This window comes from Ruditapes philippinarum, unplaced genomic scaffold (assembly GCF_026571515.1).
Source record: "Ruditapes philippinarum isolate M1 unplaced genomic scaffold, ASM2657151v2 ctg9275_1_1_1_1, whole genome shotgun sequence".
In the NCBI taxonomy this organism is placed as follows: Eukaryota; Metazoa; Mollusca; class Bivalvia; order Venerida; family Veneridae; genus Ruditapes; species Ruditapes philippinarum.
The window spans coordinates 33,569-53,098 of NW_026855433.1; the positions used below are offsets into that span (position 1 = coordinate 33,569).

At 33.1% G+C, this 19,530-nt stretch overlaps 3 protein-coding genes and 3 non-coding genes across 6 annotated transcripts; 5 read left to right on the forward strand and 1 right to left on the reverse strand.

The window, feature by feature from the left end:
• The first annotated feature begins 1,767 nt into the window (after positions 1-1,767).
• Positions 1,768-2,990, forward strand: LOC132743323 (galactosylceramide sulfotransferase-like). Its single transcript, XM_060731859.1, has one exon. The coding sequence runs from the start codon at positions 1,768-1,770 to the stop codon at positions 2,914-2,916; it is 1,149 nt and encodes a 382-aa protein (XP_060587842.1). The 3' UTR covers positions 2,917-2,990.
• A 535-nt stretch (positions 2,991-3,525) lies between these two features.
• Trnar-ucg (transfer RNA arginine (anticodon UCG)) lies at positions 3,526-3,598 on the reverse strand. The gene has a single exon. It is a non-coding gene; the product is annotated as a tRNA-Arg (tRNA).
• A 931-nt stretch (positions 3,599-4,529) lies between these two features.
• On the forward strand, positions 4,530-4,611 carry Trnas-gcu (transfer RNA serine (anticodon GCU)). Its single transcript has one exon. It is a non-coding gene; the product is annotated as a tRNA-Ser (tRNA).
• Positions 4,612-5,708: 1,097 nt separating this feature from the next.
• Trnas-gcu (transfer RNA serine (anticodon GCU)) lies at positions 5,709-5,790 on the forward strand. Its single transcript has one exon. It is a non-coding gene; the product is annotated as a tRNA-Ser (tRNA).
• Positions 5,791-9,888: 4,098 nt separating this feature from the next.
• LOC132743324 (solute carrier family 22 member 4-like) lies at positions 9,889-11,668 on the forward strand. Its single transcript, XM_060731860.1, has 3 exons — positions 9,889-10,261; positions 10,526-10,947; positions 11,404-11,668. The coding sequence occupies exons 1-3, from the start codon at positions 9,959-9,961 to the stop codon at positions 11,666-11,668; spliced, it is 990 nt and encodes a 329-aa protein (XP_060587843.1). The 5' UTR covers positions 9,889-9,958.
• Positions 11,669-12,970: 1,302 nt separating this feature from the next.
• On the forward strand, positions 12,971-16,102 carry LOC132743322 (solute carrier family 22 member 6-like). The gene is made up of 5 exons (XM_060731858.1): positions 12,971-13,445; positions 13,734-13,816; positions 14,346-14,478; positions 14,792-14,864; positions 15,179-16,102. The coding sequence occupies exons 1-5, from the start codon at positions 13,339-13,341 to the stop codon at positions 15,323-15,325; spliced, it is 543 nt and encodes a 180-aa protein (XP_060587841.1). The 5' UTR covers positions 12,971-13,338; the 3' UTR covers positions 15,326-16,102.
• Positions 16,103-19,530: the final 3,428 nt, after the last annotated feature.

Sequence of the window (19,530 nt, forward strand, 5' to 3'; positions counted from 1 at the left end):
TTCGCTCGCTTGAACCAAGTGTGCAACCACTTCACGTCCTGCCACTTGTAAATGAGGACTCGACATTTAATGCAATATTTTTTTTTCATTCTTGACAAAACGTGACACTGACGACACGACATTCGACTTAAGTTTTTTTCCGCTATTTAAGCGAAGTTTGCATTGATCATTTTTGTTTCTTTGGTTTTACGGCGCACCAACACAAATTATGTCGTGTTTATATGTTTATATATACCCCTTTGAAAACAACAGGTAACAGATGGACAATTCAGTAGGTGATTTTTTTGCAATTATCTGTAAAATCAAATATGGATAATGTACTATATGCACTGTATCTTCTTCGTGATTATTATACATGTACATGTAGTTTGTATTTATTACTATGTAATCCTTTTCGTATTGGTTGCAAGTGGCTCCATTGTGGGCAATAAATTTTCTCTTTTCTGAGGTAATACAGGGAAATAGTATTTAGTTTAAGACCAAGGTTAAAGTCAGATGTATCTTTGTATGTAAGTTGTAATATACTCAATATATACTATATAGGCAACCCCCACCAATCCAAACCGGTGCTAGGGGGCGTGAGAGGTGTTTTATATTTTAGAACATACTCAATCAAATCGAGTCTACGTTTTTAGATTATATTCCTGTTTCCCTGTTCCGTGGGATAACTTTTTTTAGATTTGTTTTTATATAAGTCGTATGTAGGTGCTACAACCAGTCTCTGTCAAGTGATTCAACTGCAAGTTTTGTAGTTAAAAAAGGTCAACGCAATGCTAAGATCGTTGTTATCTCAACATTTCAAACATGTTATAGCAGTTCAGTTTTTCACTGGCCGTGTCGGTGAAGCTGTCACTTCCACAAATGTGTATATTTATATTTTGTGGGACATCGCAGTATAGAACAAAACATTGAACATATGGGGGAACGGACCACGTACAATTTTGCACATGAACGCTGTTTCGCCCTGTTATTTGTCCGTGGTAAAAAAACACCAAAACTGCTTTCGATACAATGTAATGTAATAGCAATGAATTTCCACTAATGATCCGGACGAATTTCATGCTTTTGCTTATCGCTAATAGATGCAAAATGGAGAGGTTGATATTTTCGGATAACACCCTGTTTAGCAATTACTGGCACGTGTTATTTCCGATCACTGTACCTTTCTTTCGGGCCAGTATATTTGAACTTTAACCCTTTCGCTGCCAGAGGGTTATTTATTTATTGATCACATATTTGCAAGAAGGTTTTCTTAGAAATTACTATATTTTTAATTAATAATATTATTATTATTTGTTATTAGTATTATAGTAATTTTATATGTTTCCAAATATGCTAGTATAATAATAATTAGTGTCGATGGTATAATTATCTATATATTTATTATGATTATTATTATTATTATTATAATTATTATTATTATAATAGAAACGTCAAAAGCCGTCCATATGGCAAATACGCCGAAAATAATAGGAACGGCATATGCCGTCAAGGGTTAACCTCTCTTGCGATATCAGGAAGTAGTCATGTTTATATTCTATAACTTTTGTAAAGTGGAACATATTTTCCTGATATCATTTATCTATAAAGCAAATACTTATATATTGTAGTTCGTTAAAGTAGTTCATTGGCTAAATATACCGAAATTTATATATTATTAACCGGTATTTAAGTAGTCTTCTTTGACAACAAATGAGAATCAATTCTACAATGTCTACTTTTTCCAGGCTGTTGTTTTTTGTGCTAGTTGTTTCCTTTATAACCACTATGTCTGATTTGTTCGGCTACAAACTCCTAGCACTTGTTCCCGGTACAAAGAAAATGTCAGTTCACGACTACAAAGAACCATTTTATGAAAATACTTCAACGGGAAATGCATTTCTCACCACTTCTCGGGAGAACATAACAGCAGTTATTTTTTCTAATATGGCAACAACGCAAGGTTCTAAAACTCGTACAGGCATGAAAACGCACGTGGCGTTCTTGAAAGTCCACAAAGCAGGATCGACAACTATGCAGAACCTATTTTTCAGATTTGGTCTACGGCATAACTTAAATATTCTCCTTCCAAGATCTGGCACATATCTAGATTCACCTGGACAGAAACTGCCTTTAAGGCCTGGTGAACACTACGATATTTTTGCATGCCACACCGTTTATCGCACGGAATTGTTTAAAAGCCTACTTCCGGCAGATTCGGTAAATATCGCCATCGTCCGTGAGCCAGTTGATAGAATGATCAGTGCTGCATTTTATTTCAGGGATCTTATTGGCGATAAATACCTAAAAAGAATTCCCTCAACTTATTACATCCACAACCTCGTGAATTTCCCAGAAAAATACAACACAGCATTCTTTTCGCGGACTAGGAACACAATGGGTAAAGATTTTGGATTTCCCAAGTATATTCAGCCAAATAAAAAGGCTCAAATAAAGGCATATTTGGATAAGCTTAATTCAGAATTTTTACTTGTTATGATAATGGAAAAGTTTAATGAATCTTTGGTCATGATGAAAACGGCACTTAACTGGTCATTTATTGACATTATCTATCTAAAAAGCAATTCACATAAACACAGCCAAATTGTGCTAAATGCTACTGAAATAGCAAAGTATAAAAATACAAGTTTTTTAGACTTTGAAATTTATAATTATTTTTCAGAAGTATTTGAAACAAAGTTGAAAACGATGGGAAGTGATTTCAACAATGAAGTCAAGTTTTTCCAAACTGTTTTGGATAGAGTCCATGATTTTTGCTCGACAGACACTGTGAAAGAACTCACTTTGACATTTTTAAGTTCGAAATGGGATAAACATTTTGTAGTAAGAGACACTGATTGTGAATGGATGAGAACTGGAGAAATGCGATTCATTTCTAAACTTCGTTCAAATTATACTATGAAACGTCGAGGATAGAGTTTGCTAGTTGAGTACCCCATTTTAGCATAATATAATTTATAACAAAATTTTACCATGGAAGCATTGAAATATTTTTGAAAATACATAAGAAAAAAAAAAATGAAATTGTCATTGTAATGTGTTAAAAAATGTTGACAATTTGTAAGATGAGCAAACCGAATGATTCGCCTATAAAGAAAACTTAAAGATTTATAAACTTAAAACCATGTAACATTAAACGTTATACATGTAATCTGAAAACTTTAAAGCTTTATATACTACTACGACCTTCTGATTGTTTACTTTACAAGAAACAAAATCGTTAAAAAACCCTTTATGTTAGAGTAACTCATAGAAAGCTTTATCCAACAGCAATTAATGAAAATATTAGCAAAGGTATGGTAGAAAATATTACATTGACTGTCTTTTATATTGGGTTTTGCCCCTGAGCAGATTAGACTGGTTCCCGGCTTGTTTTCGCCTTTTTTGCCTTTTCAGCATAATTATCTAATTTCTTGCATTTTCGCTTTTTGCATTGTTTTATTCTACTTTTTATTTTCGTATTGTTGTATTCTCGAATCATTGCGTTATAGTTTTATCGAAAAAATCATTCAATAAAAATAACAACGACCACGACGAGACTCGAACTCGCAATCTTCTGATTCGAAGTCAGACGCCTTATCCATTAGGCCACGCGGCCGCTTACGTGATGACAAGCAGTAATTTTGCAATGGCTAAATTACCTACCATGGCAAATATTTTCAGAATCTACTCACGGCAAAGTTTATTCCAATACTCAGAAAAGAACTTATGTATGATGTAATAAAATGCAGTATTTTTTATTGTGTGCGTAGGAAGGAAAACGCGATATTTAAAACATTCAACTCAAAACTTTTAATTAAACAATATCATTTGTCAATGAAAATTGAAAGAAATTCCTCTAAAAGTGTTTCAGAGGATGGATGTAAAATTCTATGGCTAGCAATAAAAGTATTATTATTTACAAATGCATTTTGAATAAAGATGCACATTTAATATTAAGATTCAGGGAGTACAATATATGAATAAATTGATGAAACTATGTATACAATTGTTTACTATCGTTTCTTAAATGTGGTTCCGAAATTCAAATTTTTAATATATATTGACTGCTTATACCTAGAGCTCCACTCGTCATTGTGCGTTCGATCCCGTCCCAACCTATATATACTATATTGGGTATCATATTAAAACTATCAATTAAATTGTTTTTTGTAAGATATCTTAAATAGAAGGCGTTATAAAGAATAATGGCTGTATGTATTTCTCCGTTTTTGAAGCTACTCTCTCATACGAAACGGTCTAAAACATCGACATAACTGGTGACAGTTACTAAATATATATAGACTTAAAATTTGCAGTTTCCATGAGCAAATTCTCACGTAATATCTCTATAAAATTCTGATATGAAACTAATAATTTAAAAATATAATTATGCAAAAAAAGTGTTTCTAAACTAAATTGATAAGTTTATAACAAGATCTAGTAAGTTAAAGATGTAGTTAATGATCTTTTATTCGATATTAAAAACTGTTTATGTATTTGATACATACTCATATATTGACATTTATGTATTCTTTTTACTATCTTCCGACGAGGTGGCCGAGTGGTTAAGGCGATGGACTGCTAATCCATTGGGCTCTGCCCGCGTGGGTTCGAATCCCATCCTCGTCGAAATTATTTTGTTAATAAGGACACTTAACATTCCAATGAAACTTGTGATATATTTGTATCCTTTTCACGCTCAATAATAAAGAGAGCTAGAGCATAGGGGATTATTTTGGTTATCAAATGTAAAGTATAATCAATCATTTAAGATAATACGTTTCAGCCATTACGTTATTCCAATACTCAGAGAACAAGCGTATGTATAAATAAATGAAATAAAATGCAGAAATTTTGTATTGTATGCGTAGGTGTGAAAAGGCGACATTAAAAACATTTAACTCCAAACATTCAATTAAACAATATCAATTGTCAATAAACATGTACATGTTAAGAAATTCCTTAAGAACTGTCACAGAAGATGGATATAACATTCTAAAGCTAGTAATAAAATTGTTATCATTTATAAATGTAACTTAAATTTAGATAAGCAGTTAAGATCCAGTAAGATAAAGTTGTAGTTAATGTCAAAGAACCTTTAAAGTCGCATCTGTGTATGAATATATTGATGAAACCATGTATACAATTTTTGACGTTGAAAGAGAAAATAAGACCCTTGTATTTAATTAATTCACATTTTACTATCGCATCTTTCATGTCGTTCCGAAATTCAAACTTTGAATAGATATCAATTAGATTATTATTGTGAAAAAGTAACATTAATATTTTCTATTTATCTATCTAATTAATATTGAATATCCGGTATTGCACAATATCATACAGATCTTTTTATCTTTCGATCTTTACAAGGTAAATAATTTATATGTGTTACAAATTGTGCAGTATTTAATATACATATTCAAATTTATGTAAAATTATTGCCGTCAACAATCAAAGGCGTTCAATGGATGAGGTGGCCGAGTGGCTAAAGCGGTGGACTGCATATACTTTATGTGCACATGTATATTATTCGACGATGACTTAATGGTAATGTGAAAAGACACGAAACAACGAAATATAATGTTGAGGCATCATCATCAACATTATAATTATTATTTCATGCTAACGAATTAGTTTTTTTATTGGCCGGTATGATCGAGTAAACGGTGTTTATGCTTTTAGTAAATGTATTTTACATGTGTATATATAAGAAGCGACGACCGTGTGACGAGGTGGCCGAGTGGTTAAGGCGATGGACTGCTAATCCATTGGGCTCTGCCCGCGTGGGTTCGAATCCCATCCTCGTCGGAATAATTTTGATACGGACACTCAGCATTTCAAAATATATGTATCCTTTTCACGTGCAAGAATTTTGAGATCTATAAATGACATAGAGGATTATTTTTCAGTTTATTTGCTGCCGGAAATGGTATTTAGTGTAAATGTTTGCTACTATGTTTGAAAAATACTCTAGAATCATTTGTTTCTCATGGGTCATTTGTTTCTCATGGGTCTCTGTTAACGAATAAGAAATGAATTCATGTGTATCTCTTTAAATAAAACGCCTGAAACATTCAGTTAACATAAGCATAATGTTACAGCATAATTTGTTTAAATAGTCGGATGAAATAAAAAAGAAATGAAACGATCACAACGAGACAGGAACTCGCAATATCCTTATTCGAGGTCAGAGGCCATGCGGTCGGTGGAATACCAATAAACTAAAAAAGTAATAAATTTGTACATGTATAGCCACCGGTTTTCTTAATGTCATGCCGGTTATTGGTAAAGTATAGAAATGACCGTTTATTACGGTGGCATAAAAGTGACATTTGCAAATTTTTTATTTTTTTTTGTTTTTGAAACTTTTTTTTTTGTTTTTCGCACATTTTTTATTTTTTTTTTTGTTTTTGGAACTTTTTTTTTTTTGTTTTTCGCACATTTTTTTTTTTTTTTTTTTTTTTTTTTTTTTTTTTTTTTTTTTGCACATTTTTTTTTTTTTTTTGTTTTTGAAACTTTTTGTTTTTTGTTTTTCGCACATTTTTTATTTTTTTGTTTTTGAATTTTTTTTTAAGTTTTGTGTACATATTTTATTTTAGTTTTTCGTACATATTTTTAAGCCAATCAAAACAGTTACACCTTATAGAAATAGTTATCTCCCATAGTATAAATTACGCCATTTCCTTGTTCAAAAATGGATAACACACATAGTTACTTCCCTTAGTATGAAATAAGCCGTTAATGTACCTCAGTATACACGATGGGGTCTCAAATCGAGGAATTTCTACGAAAGCGAGGGGTAGACTCTTCAACACTGGCACGAATGGCCACGGATAAGGTAACTTGGATTTTTTTCTTTGGTTTTACGTCACACCGACACAGTATAGGTCATTTGGCGACGTTCCAGCGAAGACCTCAGGTGCCCTTCCGTGCATTATTTCAGGCACAAACGGGCAAGGTAACTTGTTCCGAGGCATATATTATTATAGATTATTTTAATTATATATAGTAATTGTGGTAAATCTAAACCGTTGAGCCACACATAGTGATTAAAAATGTGACTTAAAAGTGCAGAAATCAAATTTTGTAAACAATCTTATTATTTAAATTTTGTATAGATAGTCCTGATATATAAAAGCACAGAGCAAGAATGCATGTTAGTCTAATTCATTAGACTCTTAAAGGCTTGTACACAACGTACAATCAAATGGGCAGACAGCCGTTCAACCGTCGACAGCCGTACCGGTATATATATGCTTTTATATATCAGGACTATCTATACAAAATTTAAATAATAAGATTGTTTACAAAATTTGATTTATGCACTTTTAAGTCACATTTTTAATCACTATGTGTGGCTCAACGGTTTAGATTTACCACAATTACTATATATAATTAAAATAATCTATAATAATATATGCCTCGGAACAAGTTACCTTGCCCGTTTGTGCCTGAAATAATGCACGGAAGGGCACCTGAGGTCTTCGCTGGTACGTCGCCGAATGACCTATACTGTGTCGGTGTGACGTAAAACCAAAAAAAAAAAAAAAAAAAAAAAAAAAAATCCAAGTTACCTTATCCGTGGCCATTCGTGCCAGTGTTGAAGAGTCTACCCCTCGCTTTCGTAGAAATTCCTAGATTTGAGACCCCATCGTGTATACCGAGGTACATTAACGGCTTATTTCATACTAAGGGAAGTAACTATGTGTGTTATCCATTTTTGAACAAGGAAATGGCATAATTTATACTATGGGAGATAACTATTTCTATAAGGTGTAACTGTTTTGATTGGCTTAAAATATGTACGAAAAACTAAAATAAAATATGTACACAAAACTAAAAAAAAAAGTTTCAAAAACAAAAAATTAAAAATGTGCGAAAAACAAAAAAACAAAAGTTTCAAAAACAAAAAAAACAAAAAAAATGTGCGAAAAAAAAAAAAAAAAAGTTCCAAAAAAAAAAAAAAAAAAACAAAAAATGTGCGAAAAACAAAACAAAAAAAGTTTCAAAAACAAAAAAAAAAAAAATGAAAAAATTGCAAATGTCACTTTTATGCCACCGTAGTTTATTGTTACAGTAAGTCTTTTTGTAAAAGAATAATCAATCATTTCAAATATTATTTTTCAGCCTTTAAGAAAATTCAGGATTCATTTTTTTCCTTTTCCTTACTTATTTTTATTTTGATCAATTAGCTGAAACCTAAGATAGATGGCACATGAATTAGATATGAAAATGCCAACTGTTCTAGTTACGTGGATTTAATGCTGTATTAGAAAAAGAAACTCATCTCAAAGCAATTTCCCGAGAGCAATTAAATCAACAAGTAATATGAATCATTACCTAAATATTTGTTGATGATTCTGTATTAAAAAGACTATCCAATAATTTTATTCTTTTTGCTAAATTTATAACAGAATCAAATTTATAACATATCATAGATGACGCATTTCAAATTTAGACAGAAGCAAGCAACATACGCAAAATGACATGATATGCAAGTACGAATGAACTGAATTGATTTTAGTTTGCTATTTTATCATTTTGAATTCCACTAGAAAACTTGTTGTTCAATAAAATTATCATTTCATTCATGTAATTTCCGTCGTATGTATAACATTTTAATTTTATAGTATACTTTGTGTTCACATCGTAACACCTGCATGCTTGACAAAAACAAATCAAAACAATTCGAAACTAGAACTGTGTTCAAAGGACACGGATGCCCCCACTGACAACATATATATGGTATATAGTGAAAAAATCAACAAAGGGCCATAATTCTGTTATTTTGGTCGCAGCAAAAATTCCTTCCTTTACTTCCATCTACACATTAAGGTTGTTCATCCCTGGAAGTTTAAGCAAAATCTGCCATCCGGTTTAAGAGGAGTTGCGTTCACAAAATTTCTATATGGTATATAGTGAAAAAATCAACAAAGGGCCATAATTCTGTTAAATTTTGTCGCAGCAAAAATTCCTTCCTTTACTACCATCTACACATTAAGGTTGTTCATCCCTGGAAGTTTAAGCAAAATCTGCCATCCGGTTTAAGAGAAGTTTCGTTCACAAGATTTCGGGACGTACGGACAGACGGACGGACGGACAAGTGCAACGCTATATGCTCCCCACTTTGTGGGGGGGGGGGCATACAAAGGACAAACATAGGCATAACACAAGAATAGAATATCGGCATATCTTTTCCGAGTCTGGATACAAAAATTATGTAAAACATATGTATGACAGTACTATACACAATTTATGTAACGAAGGTAAATGACTGTATAAGCAAAAGGTGGACAAAATACAATTTAGTAAGACAAGACAGTCAACCCTAGCATCAAAACGCAAAAAAGACTTCCACTTTGGAACAATTTCCAGTATCAAAAGATAAGTCCATAAGTATTCTGTTTTGGGAGATGTATGTAAGAAAATGGAAACAAATCAAAGACAAGATTTAATTGCCTCCCGTCATCTTGAAAAGTGCATTTTTATACAGACATAAATAATAGCCAATCCTTATCAGAACAGGTGACGAAATCAATAATTTAATTATAAGTAAAAGATAAATATAGCAACACTAAAAATTATGCAGGTATCATTTCCTGTTTCCTAACATCATTTGACTTTCAAATCGTTGGCCTTTTATGAACAAAAACTTTGTTTTCTCTCTTATATCAATTATATTATTTCATCAGAAGTGTAAATTTATTCATTAAATTGAATAAAGCAATAACATACAGCACGAAAAGAAGATTTTTATTTATATTTTAGTAAGAGTTTGTAATGATATGACTGATATTTCGTTGTATTTGAGAGTATGTACGTGATTTAATGATAAAACCTTCATGACAATGCAGTTCAATTAAAATACATTGGTCTTTTACGACACTTAAGTATTACGTGCTGAAATACCTTCATTCGATGGAATAATATCAATAAAGATAAAATTATCAAAGTAACTCTAAAAGATTTCCCCAGAATGTCATTGTATAGTTATAAAGTAGACAATTTGATGAATGACCTTGGTGGATGCGGACTTTTACAAAAACTTCTCTGTGTTATAACACACGTAGCTATCATATTAGCAGCATGGAGTGTTCTTGGAATGGCGTTTATTGGATATGATCCGGGATTCACTTGTCGGATTCTTAACATTGAAGCAACTGCCATGTCTTTCATAAACGCAAGCACGATTTCTACGCATCGTCTTTGTTCGGTTGGGACATATTCCACATGCAGTTCTTACCAATTTTCACCAAAGATGAATACTATTGTTTCAGAGGTAAGGTATTAAGTAAAGTTTTCAATATTGCAGTTTAGATTAGTTTAAATGCTCAGAAATTATTATTGGTTGACTTTGATAAATAAATGTCTCCATACATAAATGCTGAACTGACCTTTATTAATATTTCAAGTCAAAATATTAAGTTATCAATATATTAAGTTTTCAATTCATTATAGATATTTAGAGATAATATCATAAGAGCAAATAGATATGTACCTGAAAGATGAAAGATAACTAGTTATTTGCCTTTTTATATGACAGTGGAACCTAGTGTGTGACAAAAGATGGGTTGTGGCCGTTGTAACGTCCGTTCAAATGGCAGGAGTTTTTGTCGGAAACATCGTAACAGGTCCGTTGGCAGACTCCATTGGACGCAAACCTTCTTTGATAATAAATGTATTATTGTTGGTTGTCTTCAATTTCATCGCTTATTTCATACAGACGTGGGAGGTTTATGCAGTTATTCGCTTTCTTATTGGAATAGGAGCCGGTATTTACTTTACGGTAGCATTCCCTCTTATGGTTGAATTTGTACCGTCAAAACTGCGACCGATAGCTGTATGTTTCCCATCCGAGCCAATTGCTGCAATGCTGTTTGCATTTGTATCATTTTGGTTACATGATTGGAGGAGTATCCATTTATTAAAGACACTTATTGGCATTCCCATTTTGATGACTCTGTGGTAAGATTTGCTGTTGTTTGTAAATTTTTTAAAGAAACGTTAATTATTGTAGTAAATTCCAGTATTTGTGTTTTCAATAAGAAAAATCGTAATCCGAAAAAATGAATAGCATACTTCGATTAATATAATTGGTATATATCGTATATACTGATAAAGTTTTGTGATAAACAGTACAAACCTGTTTAACTTTGTTTGTTTGTTTGTTTCATTTTACGCTTTTTCCCAACAGTATTTCAGTCATATAGGCGGGTAGTTTCCTAACCATCGTTCCTGGAGAGTTACACCAGTACTAGACTACCTTCCTCCGCGCTAAACTACCAAAGCATCTCCCGGGGATCGAACCTACGCCAGAGAGGTAACTGGGTTAGAAGTCATCGACTCTAACCCCTCGACCACGGAGCATTAGCTCAATAAAACAAACATGAGGATAAAATAGATCTGCATTTTACATTTCAGTTTTATACCTGAAAGTTTCAGATGGTTGATTTCTAAATTAAAATTTGAGCGCGCTGATCAAACGATCAGCTTTGTGGCAAATGTCAATAGAGTCATTAAACCAGATATAGATGGTCTATTTGAAGCAGCTCAAAAGGAAATTGCAGCAACGTCAACTGAAAATATATCGCCATTTTCATTAACCATATTGTGGTCAAACAAGGACCTTCGAAAAGTGACTGTGCCCCTTACAATACCATGGCAAGTACAAGTTTCCTTCAAATAATTTTAAAAGCACATTATACAAGGGTGGGTCCATATGTAATGCAATATGAAGTATATTTTCTAATTAGCTCTTGAGTATTGTGTTTGCTTGAACTATGATATGCTTCGAGGCCTCTGATCTCACATGATACCAAACTTATGTGTGTAGTCAACATATTAAGATTTTTATTCACATTCAAAAGTACCTTTTTCGAAAACTTCATGTAAGATACTGCTGATAAAAGCTCAGTTAAAATTGCTGAAATATGGGCTTGCATGAAACTTTGTGCAAAACTAGGAAAATCCAATTTAAATGTTTATAATGATATTTGAAATATTTATTGCAATAATGAAGTATCTTATGCAACTGTGTCGAGGTGGAAGCATAAATTCAAAACTGGGCAAAACACAATGATTATATCAAGCTTATTATTGACAAAGATGTCAGACTCGTACTTAACCAGATAGCCCATATCGCAGGGGCATCAAAAACGTCAACTCATACTGTTCTAAAGAATCACATGGAAGTGATGCGAATAACTACGAGATTGAAAATCCATTCGCTTATGTCTGTCCAGAAGGAGAAAAGAAAGTGCAAGAATAAGATTTGGACCACCAAAAATGCTCGTCGACCATGCATTGCCAAGTGTTCTCGCAACACTAGTGTCCGAATTCATGTTTCTAGAGGCATTTCCGCCATATGTAAGTAATATCGAGATGGTGTGTTTAAAAAAACAACTTCACTTCGTCATTCGACTGGTATGAAAGGCCTATATTTTCAGCGTTCCTGCATACAAGGAGCTACTGTAATATTTGTCTTTTTTCTCGAGAGGAACGACTGACTGTCTTTAAACAACCATTGTTTTCTGCAAACTTGGCACCCTGTAACATTTTCGTCTATTCTAGACTGAAAAAGAGATCTTGAAGGTCGTGGCTACAAGAGAAGACATGGACTTGAATCGGCCATTATTCAATGATTGGAAGGTATACCTAAGGAGACTATGTTGAAGCATTTTAAAAAAGGATTAAACGTCTGAAACATTGTATTTCTGTAGGAGGCGTGTATTTCGAAAAGTTGAAATAGAAAATTCTAAAGAATTTGCTTTCTGTTAAATATACTGACCATATTCATTACATATTGACCCACCCTCATAGCTCGCGAGCGAGAAAATATTTTTGTTAGAGCATACATGCGTTTTTATAACGCTTAAATAGTGCTTTTAAATCATGTTAGATAAAATAAAATTATTTCTGACAGATTAAGCAAAATGCAAATAAAAAATTACAATAGTTCAAAACACTAAATCATTAAATTATTACTATTTCTGTACTATTAACCAAAGAGCAACATAAAATAAAGATGGGTCAAGAAGTTGGACAATAAGTGACGTTATGATAAATATAACAGAACACTAATTTTCTTATGAATAAAAGTAAATGCATTTCTTGTGCATAATGGACATTAAAGCATAATGATCTCTAAATATTTTCTATTTGTATAAATAAAGTAGTATCATGGTTGAGATATTGTAGCAAATTTCAATGTTTCATCAAAACAATGTCACATTCATCATGCGTATATTGTTCAATATTTGTCGGAATAGGTTTAATGTGCAGATAGAATGTGTTTAAGATATTTACTTCAGTATACGTATTTTTTGCAGGTTTGCAATTTGCTGTTCTTGGTTTTGTATGGCTTTAGGAATGGAAAGTTTTTCTGTCAACATTTATTTAACAATATTTCTTATAAATCTTGTTGACTTACCGTCCGTTTCTATCACAGCCCCTCTGGTAAACAGGTACATTTCAGTGTTTATTGTTTCAGTTCTCGTTTGCAAAATTTTAATACTTACATTTCTTTCCGTTTAATTATTTTAACATACGTTGTCACTTAAATATTGATTTTAAAATCGCCTTTGTTATTTATAAGTCCCAGTTATTTTATATATGTCTTGCTGTTGAGATTATTTGGCCCTTTTTGTTTTAATAAAACATTCACTTTGGTCTTCAGAAAAAAGTGGGTTTGAAATTCTTAATTACATCTGCATTTACAAGCATTAATAAGTTCAATTAAATTATTTTTTCAGATACGGGCGAAAGAAATATCTCGTATTTGTTTCTTTAGCGTCCGGTATACTGAGTGTTATTTCAGGAATTTTGCAGTATTACGGTAATGTTATTTCAAATGTCATATAAAACTTTATATAATTGTAACACGATGCGTTGATGACAATCAATTTAAGTTGAACCTGAGTTCTTGTGCACAATTATTTTTCACCGACCCTTGAATTATAAAATTTTACTGAAGAAAAAATATTAAATATATACAACCAAATTGTCAAATATTAAATATGACTAATAGCAATATTCTTCTGTAAAAAGTGCATATGGAAAAGTAATAAACATGAACGGAGAAGGAAAAAAATCTAAGGATATCATAATATTTAATCAAACGAGCTCGCGCAATTATTGCAGCTCGACTTAGGGCAAGTTGAAAAAATGCTAACTACAAAGCGGCCCTGGTAATTCCATTATCAAAACATAACTGTCAGATAAATCGCTCTAGCACATGTATGTTAGGCACGACGAAATGGCCAAAAAAGAAACACTGATCTTTTATTGTAATGATGGTACAAATCAATGCTTAATGACACTGTCTTACAGTTTATGTATATGATAAACTCTTGATTTGATTTCAGATAAACTCTCCCAACATTCAATAACACTCACTACAATTTCGTTGATCGTTTCGCTTCTTGCAAAAATGACATTGACAACTGCATACTATGCTATCATTATATACACAAATGAACTTTATCCTACAGTAGTAAGGTGAGACATATAATGACCCATGGATTAACTTTCTTAAAGATGATAACACATACAATTGCAAAAAGGTTAAGGACATGATTATCTACAATTAACTTTATGAATTTATTTCCGTTTTCGTAAAACCGAACAACTCTCTCAGTTATTTAGAAATATGTCTATTTTGATGGTCTTAGATTTATAGAATTAAACAATATTCTATTTTTTTTCTCAATATTCACAACATAATTATATATTTAAACTTTATAAAGCAAATATATTTAGTCTGGCTTACATTTTATTTTTATCTAAAGCTGATCTTTATATGGTATTTTAGGGGAAATGGATATGGACTACTATCAACAATTGGAAGAGTCGGCTCTATTGTTTCCCCGGTGTTGATTTATCTGGTTTGTACTGTCTATTATATTCCTTGTTGATTTCTTATGATTGTGTACTTAGATTTTGCATTTTTACACCAAAAAGACTGTTGAAAAAGGAAATAATGCTTGGATATTTTTCACAAGTAAATACAATTAGAACAATAAAAGAAAGATGTTATTGTCTGTAGCACTATACGTTAATTTTTTATTAAAAGTCGCCAATTTTAGTTATATGCATACCTCTTGTTAAACATGTCATTAAACGTAATGTTTATTGTCCAATCACCTGCTTTATTTCTTTTTTCTCTTTGTCAGATTATATTTCAGTTACATTTTTACAGGATGGACTTCTACCTGGAATAATGTATTTCATTTGCGGAGTGATGGTGTTTCTATCAACTTGCTGTGTTAGACGTTTACAGGAAACAAAAGATATGATATTACTCGACTCATTTTCACATCAGAAAAAAGACGATAATTGTAAATAAAAATCAAACATTGATACTCCATTTAAAACCTTTTTATTTGATATTACTCGACTAATGTTCACATCAGGAAAATGACGATAATTGTTTATAAAAATCAAACATCGATTCTCCATTTCAAACCTTTTTAATCAGGTACATAAATGACTCTTTCCTCTATGAAATTTTTAAGACAAAATGCTGCCTTTTCGAGATGGATTATTATTTTATAATTATGTTGTTGTTCAACATTTGGAAATTTGGAAATATTTTCTGAACTGTTATATACACTTGAAACACATGAATAACTATTATAATGTATTTCTCGGCTGTTGTTTTACTGCATATATAATTTGAAACTGACTTAAGTACTGCTTCGTATATAATGGTGAATTATTTACTATTGTTTATAATAATCTAAAGCATGATGCAACTTACTTTTTAAAAAATGTAATTTTCTTTCCTTAAGCAAAACAATTTGGCATTTATAAATATGAAACGTCTAAAATTGCTCATTTTAAGCATTCAAATGTTTACCTGTAGGGAATAGGGCACTGACACGAGACAGCTTAAATCTTCAGGACGTTTACTTATCTGCTATTAAAATACATCTTTTGCATAATTCTATCAGTAATTGTCATAGTTCTTATTCGAGATGTGTGTAACATTTAAATGGCCTTCACTCATGATTTTTCACATAAAAGGACCGCAAATTGTTTTCCGAAACTTGTTTTTCGTTTCATACAATTTTCATTTTTATAATGTAAAATGACGAAACAAATGAAACTATTTACACTCAAATCGGACTTAAAAGGTTTCCAATGTAAGGTGAGAAGCGTTTCAAGGCATTTAACTCAAATCCGGTCAAGAATCGCACAAAAAATAAATTTATAAGATACTTCTGAGTATACTTCTCTATCATCATTTACATATTTTTCCCTTTTAAGTTGATAGGTCTACGATGATTTCAGGGAAAAGAGTAAAGCTCACACAGCCCGCGGTGAAAGCAATATCACATATATATTATGTCATATTAGGCAAGGTGATAGCTTCAGGGGAAAAACAGTAAAGCTCATACAATCTAGAGTTATAACCCCATATAATATTTCTCGTATCAACTGAAGCACGGTGTTAGCCTCAGGGAATATGGTAAAACATAAACAACGCATGTAGATAGCCATACCTAATATTTCTTATCTCAAATACGGTAATAGCCTAAGGGAATACAGTAAACCTCACAACACACATGGAGATATCTCTATCCAATATGTTCTATCTCAAATAAAACACAGTATCTTATACTTCCTATCTCGTTAGCCACAAGGAATACAATAAAGCCCGGCACACAACTCACACGATAGCCCTCAACAAGATATTAGCCTCAATGATTATTTTGAAGCTCACACAACACACAAAGATCACACGTATGTCATAATTTTTATCACTAATTTAGCAAAGTCATAGCCTCTAGGAATACAGTTAAGCTCATACAACCCGCGGTGCGAGTCTTATCTTATATTTCCTATCTCAATTTAAGCACAGTATTAGCATCGGGGAATACAGAAAAGCTCACACAACCCACGGTAATAGCCCTGTCTCATATTTCTTATCTCAAATTAAGCACGATGATAGCCTCAGGGAATATAGTAATGCTCACACAACAGTCAGTGATAGCCCTATCTAATATTTCTCATCTCAAATTAAGCACGGTGATAGCCCCAAGGAATAGAGTAATACAGCCATCACCGTGATAGGCCTTTTAAAGTGTTCCTATCATAGTGAAGCCCTGGGTGATAGCATCAGAGAATTAAGTAAAACTCAAACGACCCATGGAGAGTGGCCTTTCAGACGGTCATTAACACGTTATATCGAACGATGATAGCCTCAGTGAAAAAAGTAAAGCTCTTACAAGCCACCGTGATAAACATAATAAAGGGTTCTTATCGCAATAAACCAACGAAGATAGCCTCAGCAAATTCAGTAAACCTCACACAACACACGGTTACACGGCCTTTAACAGGGTTCTTATCGATATAAAACCCACCGTGATAGCCTCAACGAATTCAGTAAAGCTCATAAAACCCTCGATGATAGGAATTTTAGAGGGTTCAAACCATAATAAAGCCCACGGTGATAGCCTCGACAAATGCAAAATACCTCAAACAACCCCCGGTGATAGGCTTTTAACATGGTTCATATTCCAGTAAAATACGCGGTGTTAGCCTCAACAAATGCAGTAACGCTCACATAATTCACGGTGATAGGCCTTTTAGAGGGTTATAATCGCAATTTAACCCACGGTGATAGCCTCAACGAATGCAGTCAGACTCAAACAGTTCACGTTGAAAGGCCTTTAAGGTTTTTACAGCTATAAAACCAGCAGTGATAGCGTCAACTAATGCAGTACAGCTATCACAGCCCATGGTGATAGGTCATTAAGAGGGTTGTTATTATAATAAAACGCAAGGTTATAGCCTCAACGAATGCAGTAAAGCTTTCACAACCCTCGAATATATGCCTTTAAGAGGGTTTCTTATCGCATTTAAATACACGGTGTTAACCTCAACGAATAAATAAAAGCTCATACAGCCCAGAGTAATAGGCGTTTCAGAGGGTTCTTATCGTAATCAAACTCACGTTGATACCCTCAACGAATGCAGTAAAGCTCACATTACCCCGGTGATTATTCGTATACAGGGTACTTATTATGATTAAATAAACTGCGATAGCCTCAAAAATTGCAGCAAAACTCACACAGCCCATGAATGTAGGCCCTTAAGTGAGTTCTAATCGCAATGAACCTAACGGTGATAGCCTAAATGCATGCCGTAAAGCTCACACAATTCACGGTGAAGGGCATTTGAGAGGGTTCTTATCATAATAAAGATCCACGGTGAGAGCCTCAACACTTTCAGTGAAACTCCCACAACCCACAGTAATAAACCTTTTTCAACACATAACAACCCACCGTAAAAGACCTTTTACGGGTTTCTATCATAATAAACCCAAATGAAAAAAAGCCTCAACGAATGCAGTCTAGCTCACACAATCCACGGTGATAATCCTTTTTAAAGGTTGTTATAATCATAATAAAACCGACGGAAACAGCCTCAGAGAGATCAGAGAAGCTCACACAACCACGGCCTATTAGATGGTTCTTATCGATATATAAAACTAACGATGATAGCCTCAACGGATGCAATGAAGCTTACAAATCCCACGGTTATAAGGCCGTAGGAGAGTTTTTATTGCAATAAAACCCACGGTGATAGCCTTAACAAATGTAGTAAAGCTAACAAAATCCAAGGTCATAAGCCTTTAAGAGGGTTCCTATTGAAATAAAACCCATGGAGATAGCCTCAACGAATGCAATAATGCTTACACAAACCACGGTAATGGGCCTTTAGAGCGTTCTTATCGAAATAACACTCACGATGATAGCCTCAACGAAAGTAGTAAAGCTCATACAACTCACGTTGAAGAGCCTTTTAGAGCCTCAACGAATGCAGTAAAATTCAAACAACCCACGGTTATTGGCCTTTAAGAGTGTTCTTATTATAATCAAACCCACGGTGATGGCCTAAACGAATGCAGTAAAGCTCACAGAACCCACGGTGAAAGGCCTTAAAAAAGAATTCTTATCCAAAAAATTCAACGGTGATTGCCTTAACGAATGCAATAAAGCTATAACAAACGACGTCGATAAGCCTTTTACAAGGTTCTTATCATAATAAAACCCACGGTGATAGCCTTAACTAATACAGTAAAGCTCACACAACGCATGGTGTTAAGCCATTTAAAGGATTATTCTTATCGTAATCAATCACACAGTGATAGTCTCAACGAAGCAGTAAAACTCACACATCACACGGTGATAGACCTTAAAGAAGGTTCTTATCACCAGAAAACCCGGTTGATAGCCTCAACAAATGCATTAAGCATCAAAAGACCCTCGGTGATAGGAATTAAAGAGGGTTCTTTTCATAATAATGCCAACGGTGATAGACTCAATGAATGCAGTTAACCTCAAACAACCCAGTATGACAGATCTTTAGAGGGTTCACAAGAAAATAAAACCTACGGTTATATCTTCAACGATTGCAGTAAAGCTCACACATTGAAGAGGAAACTATATAAAATAATATCACGGCAATAGCCTCCATGAACACAGTAAATTTGCCATAACCCACGTTGATAGGCCTTTCAGAGAATTCTTATCGCATAAACAA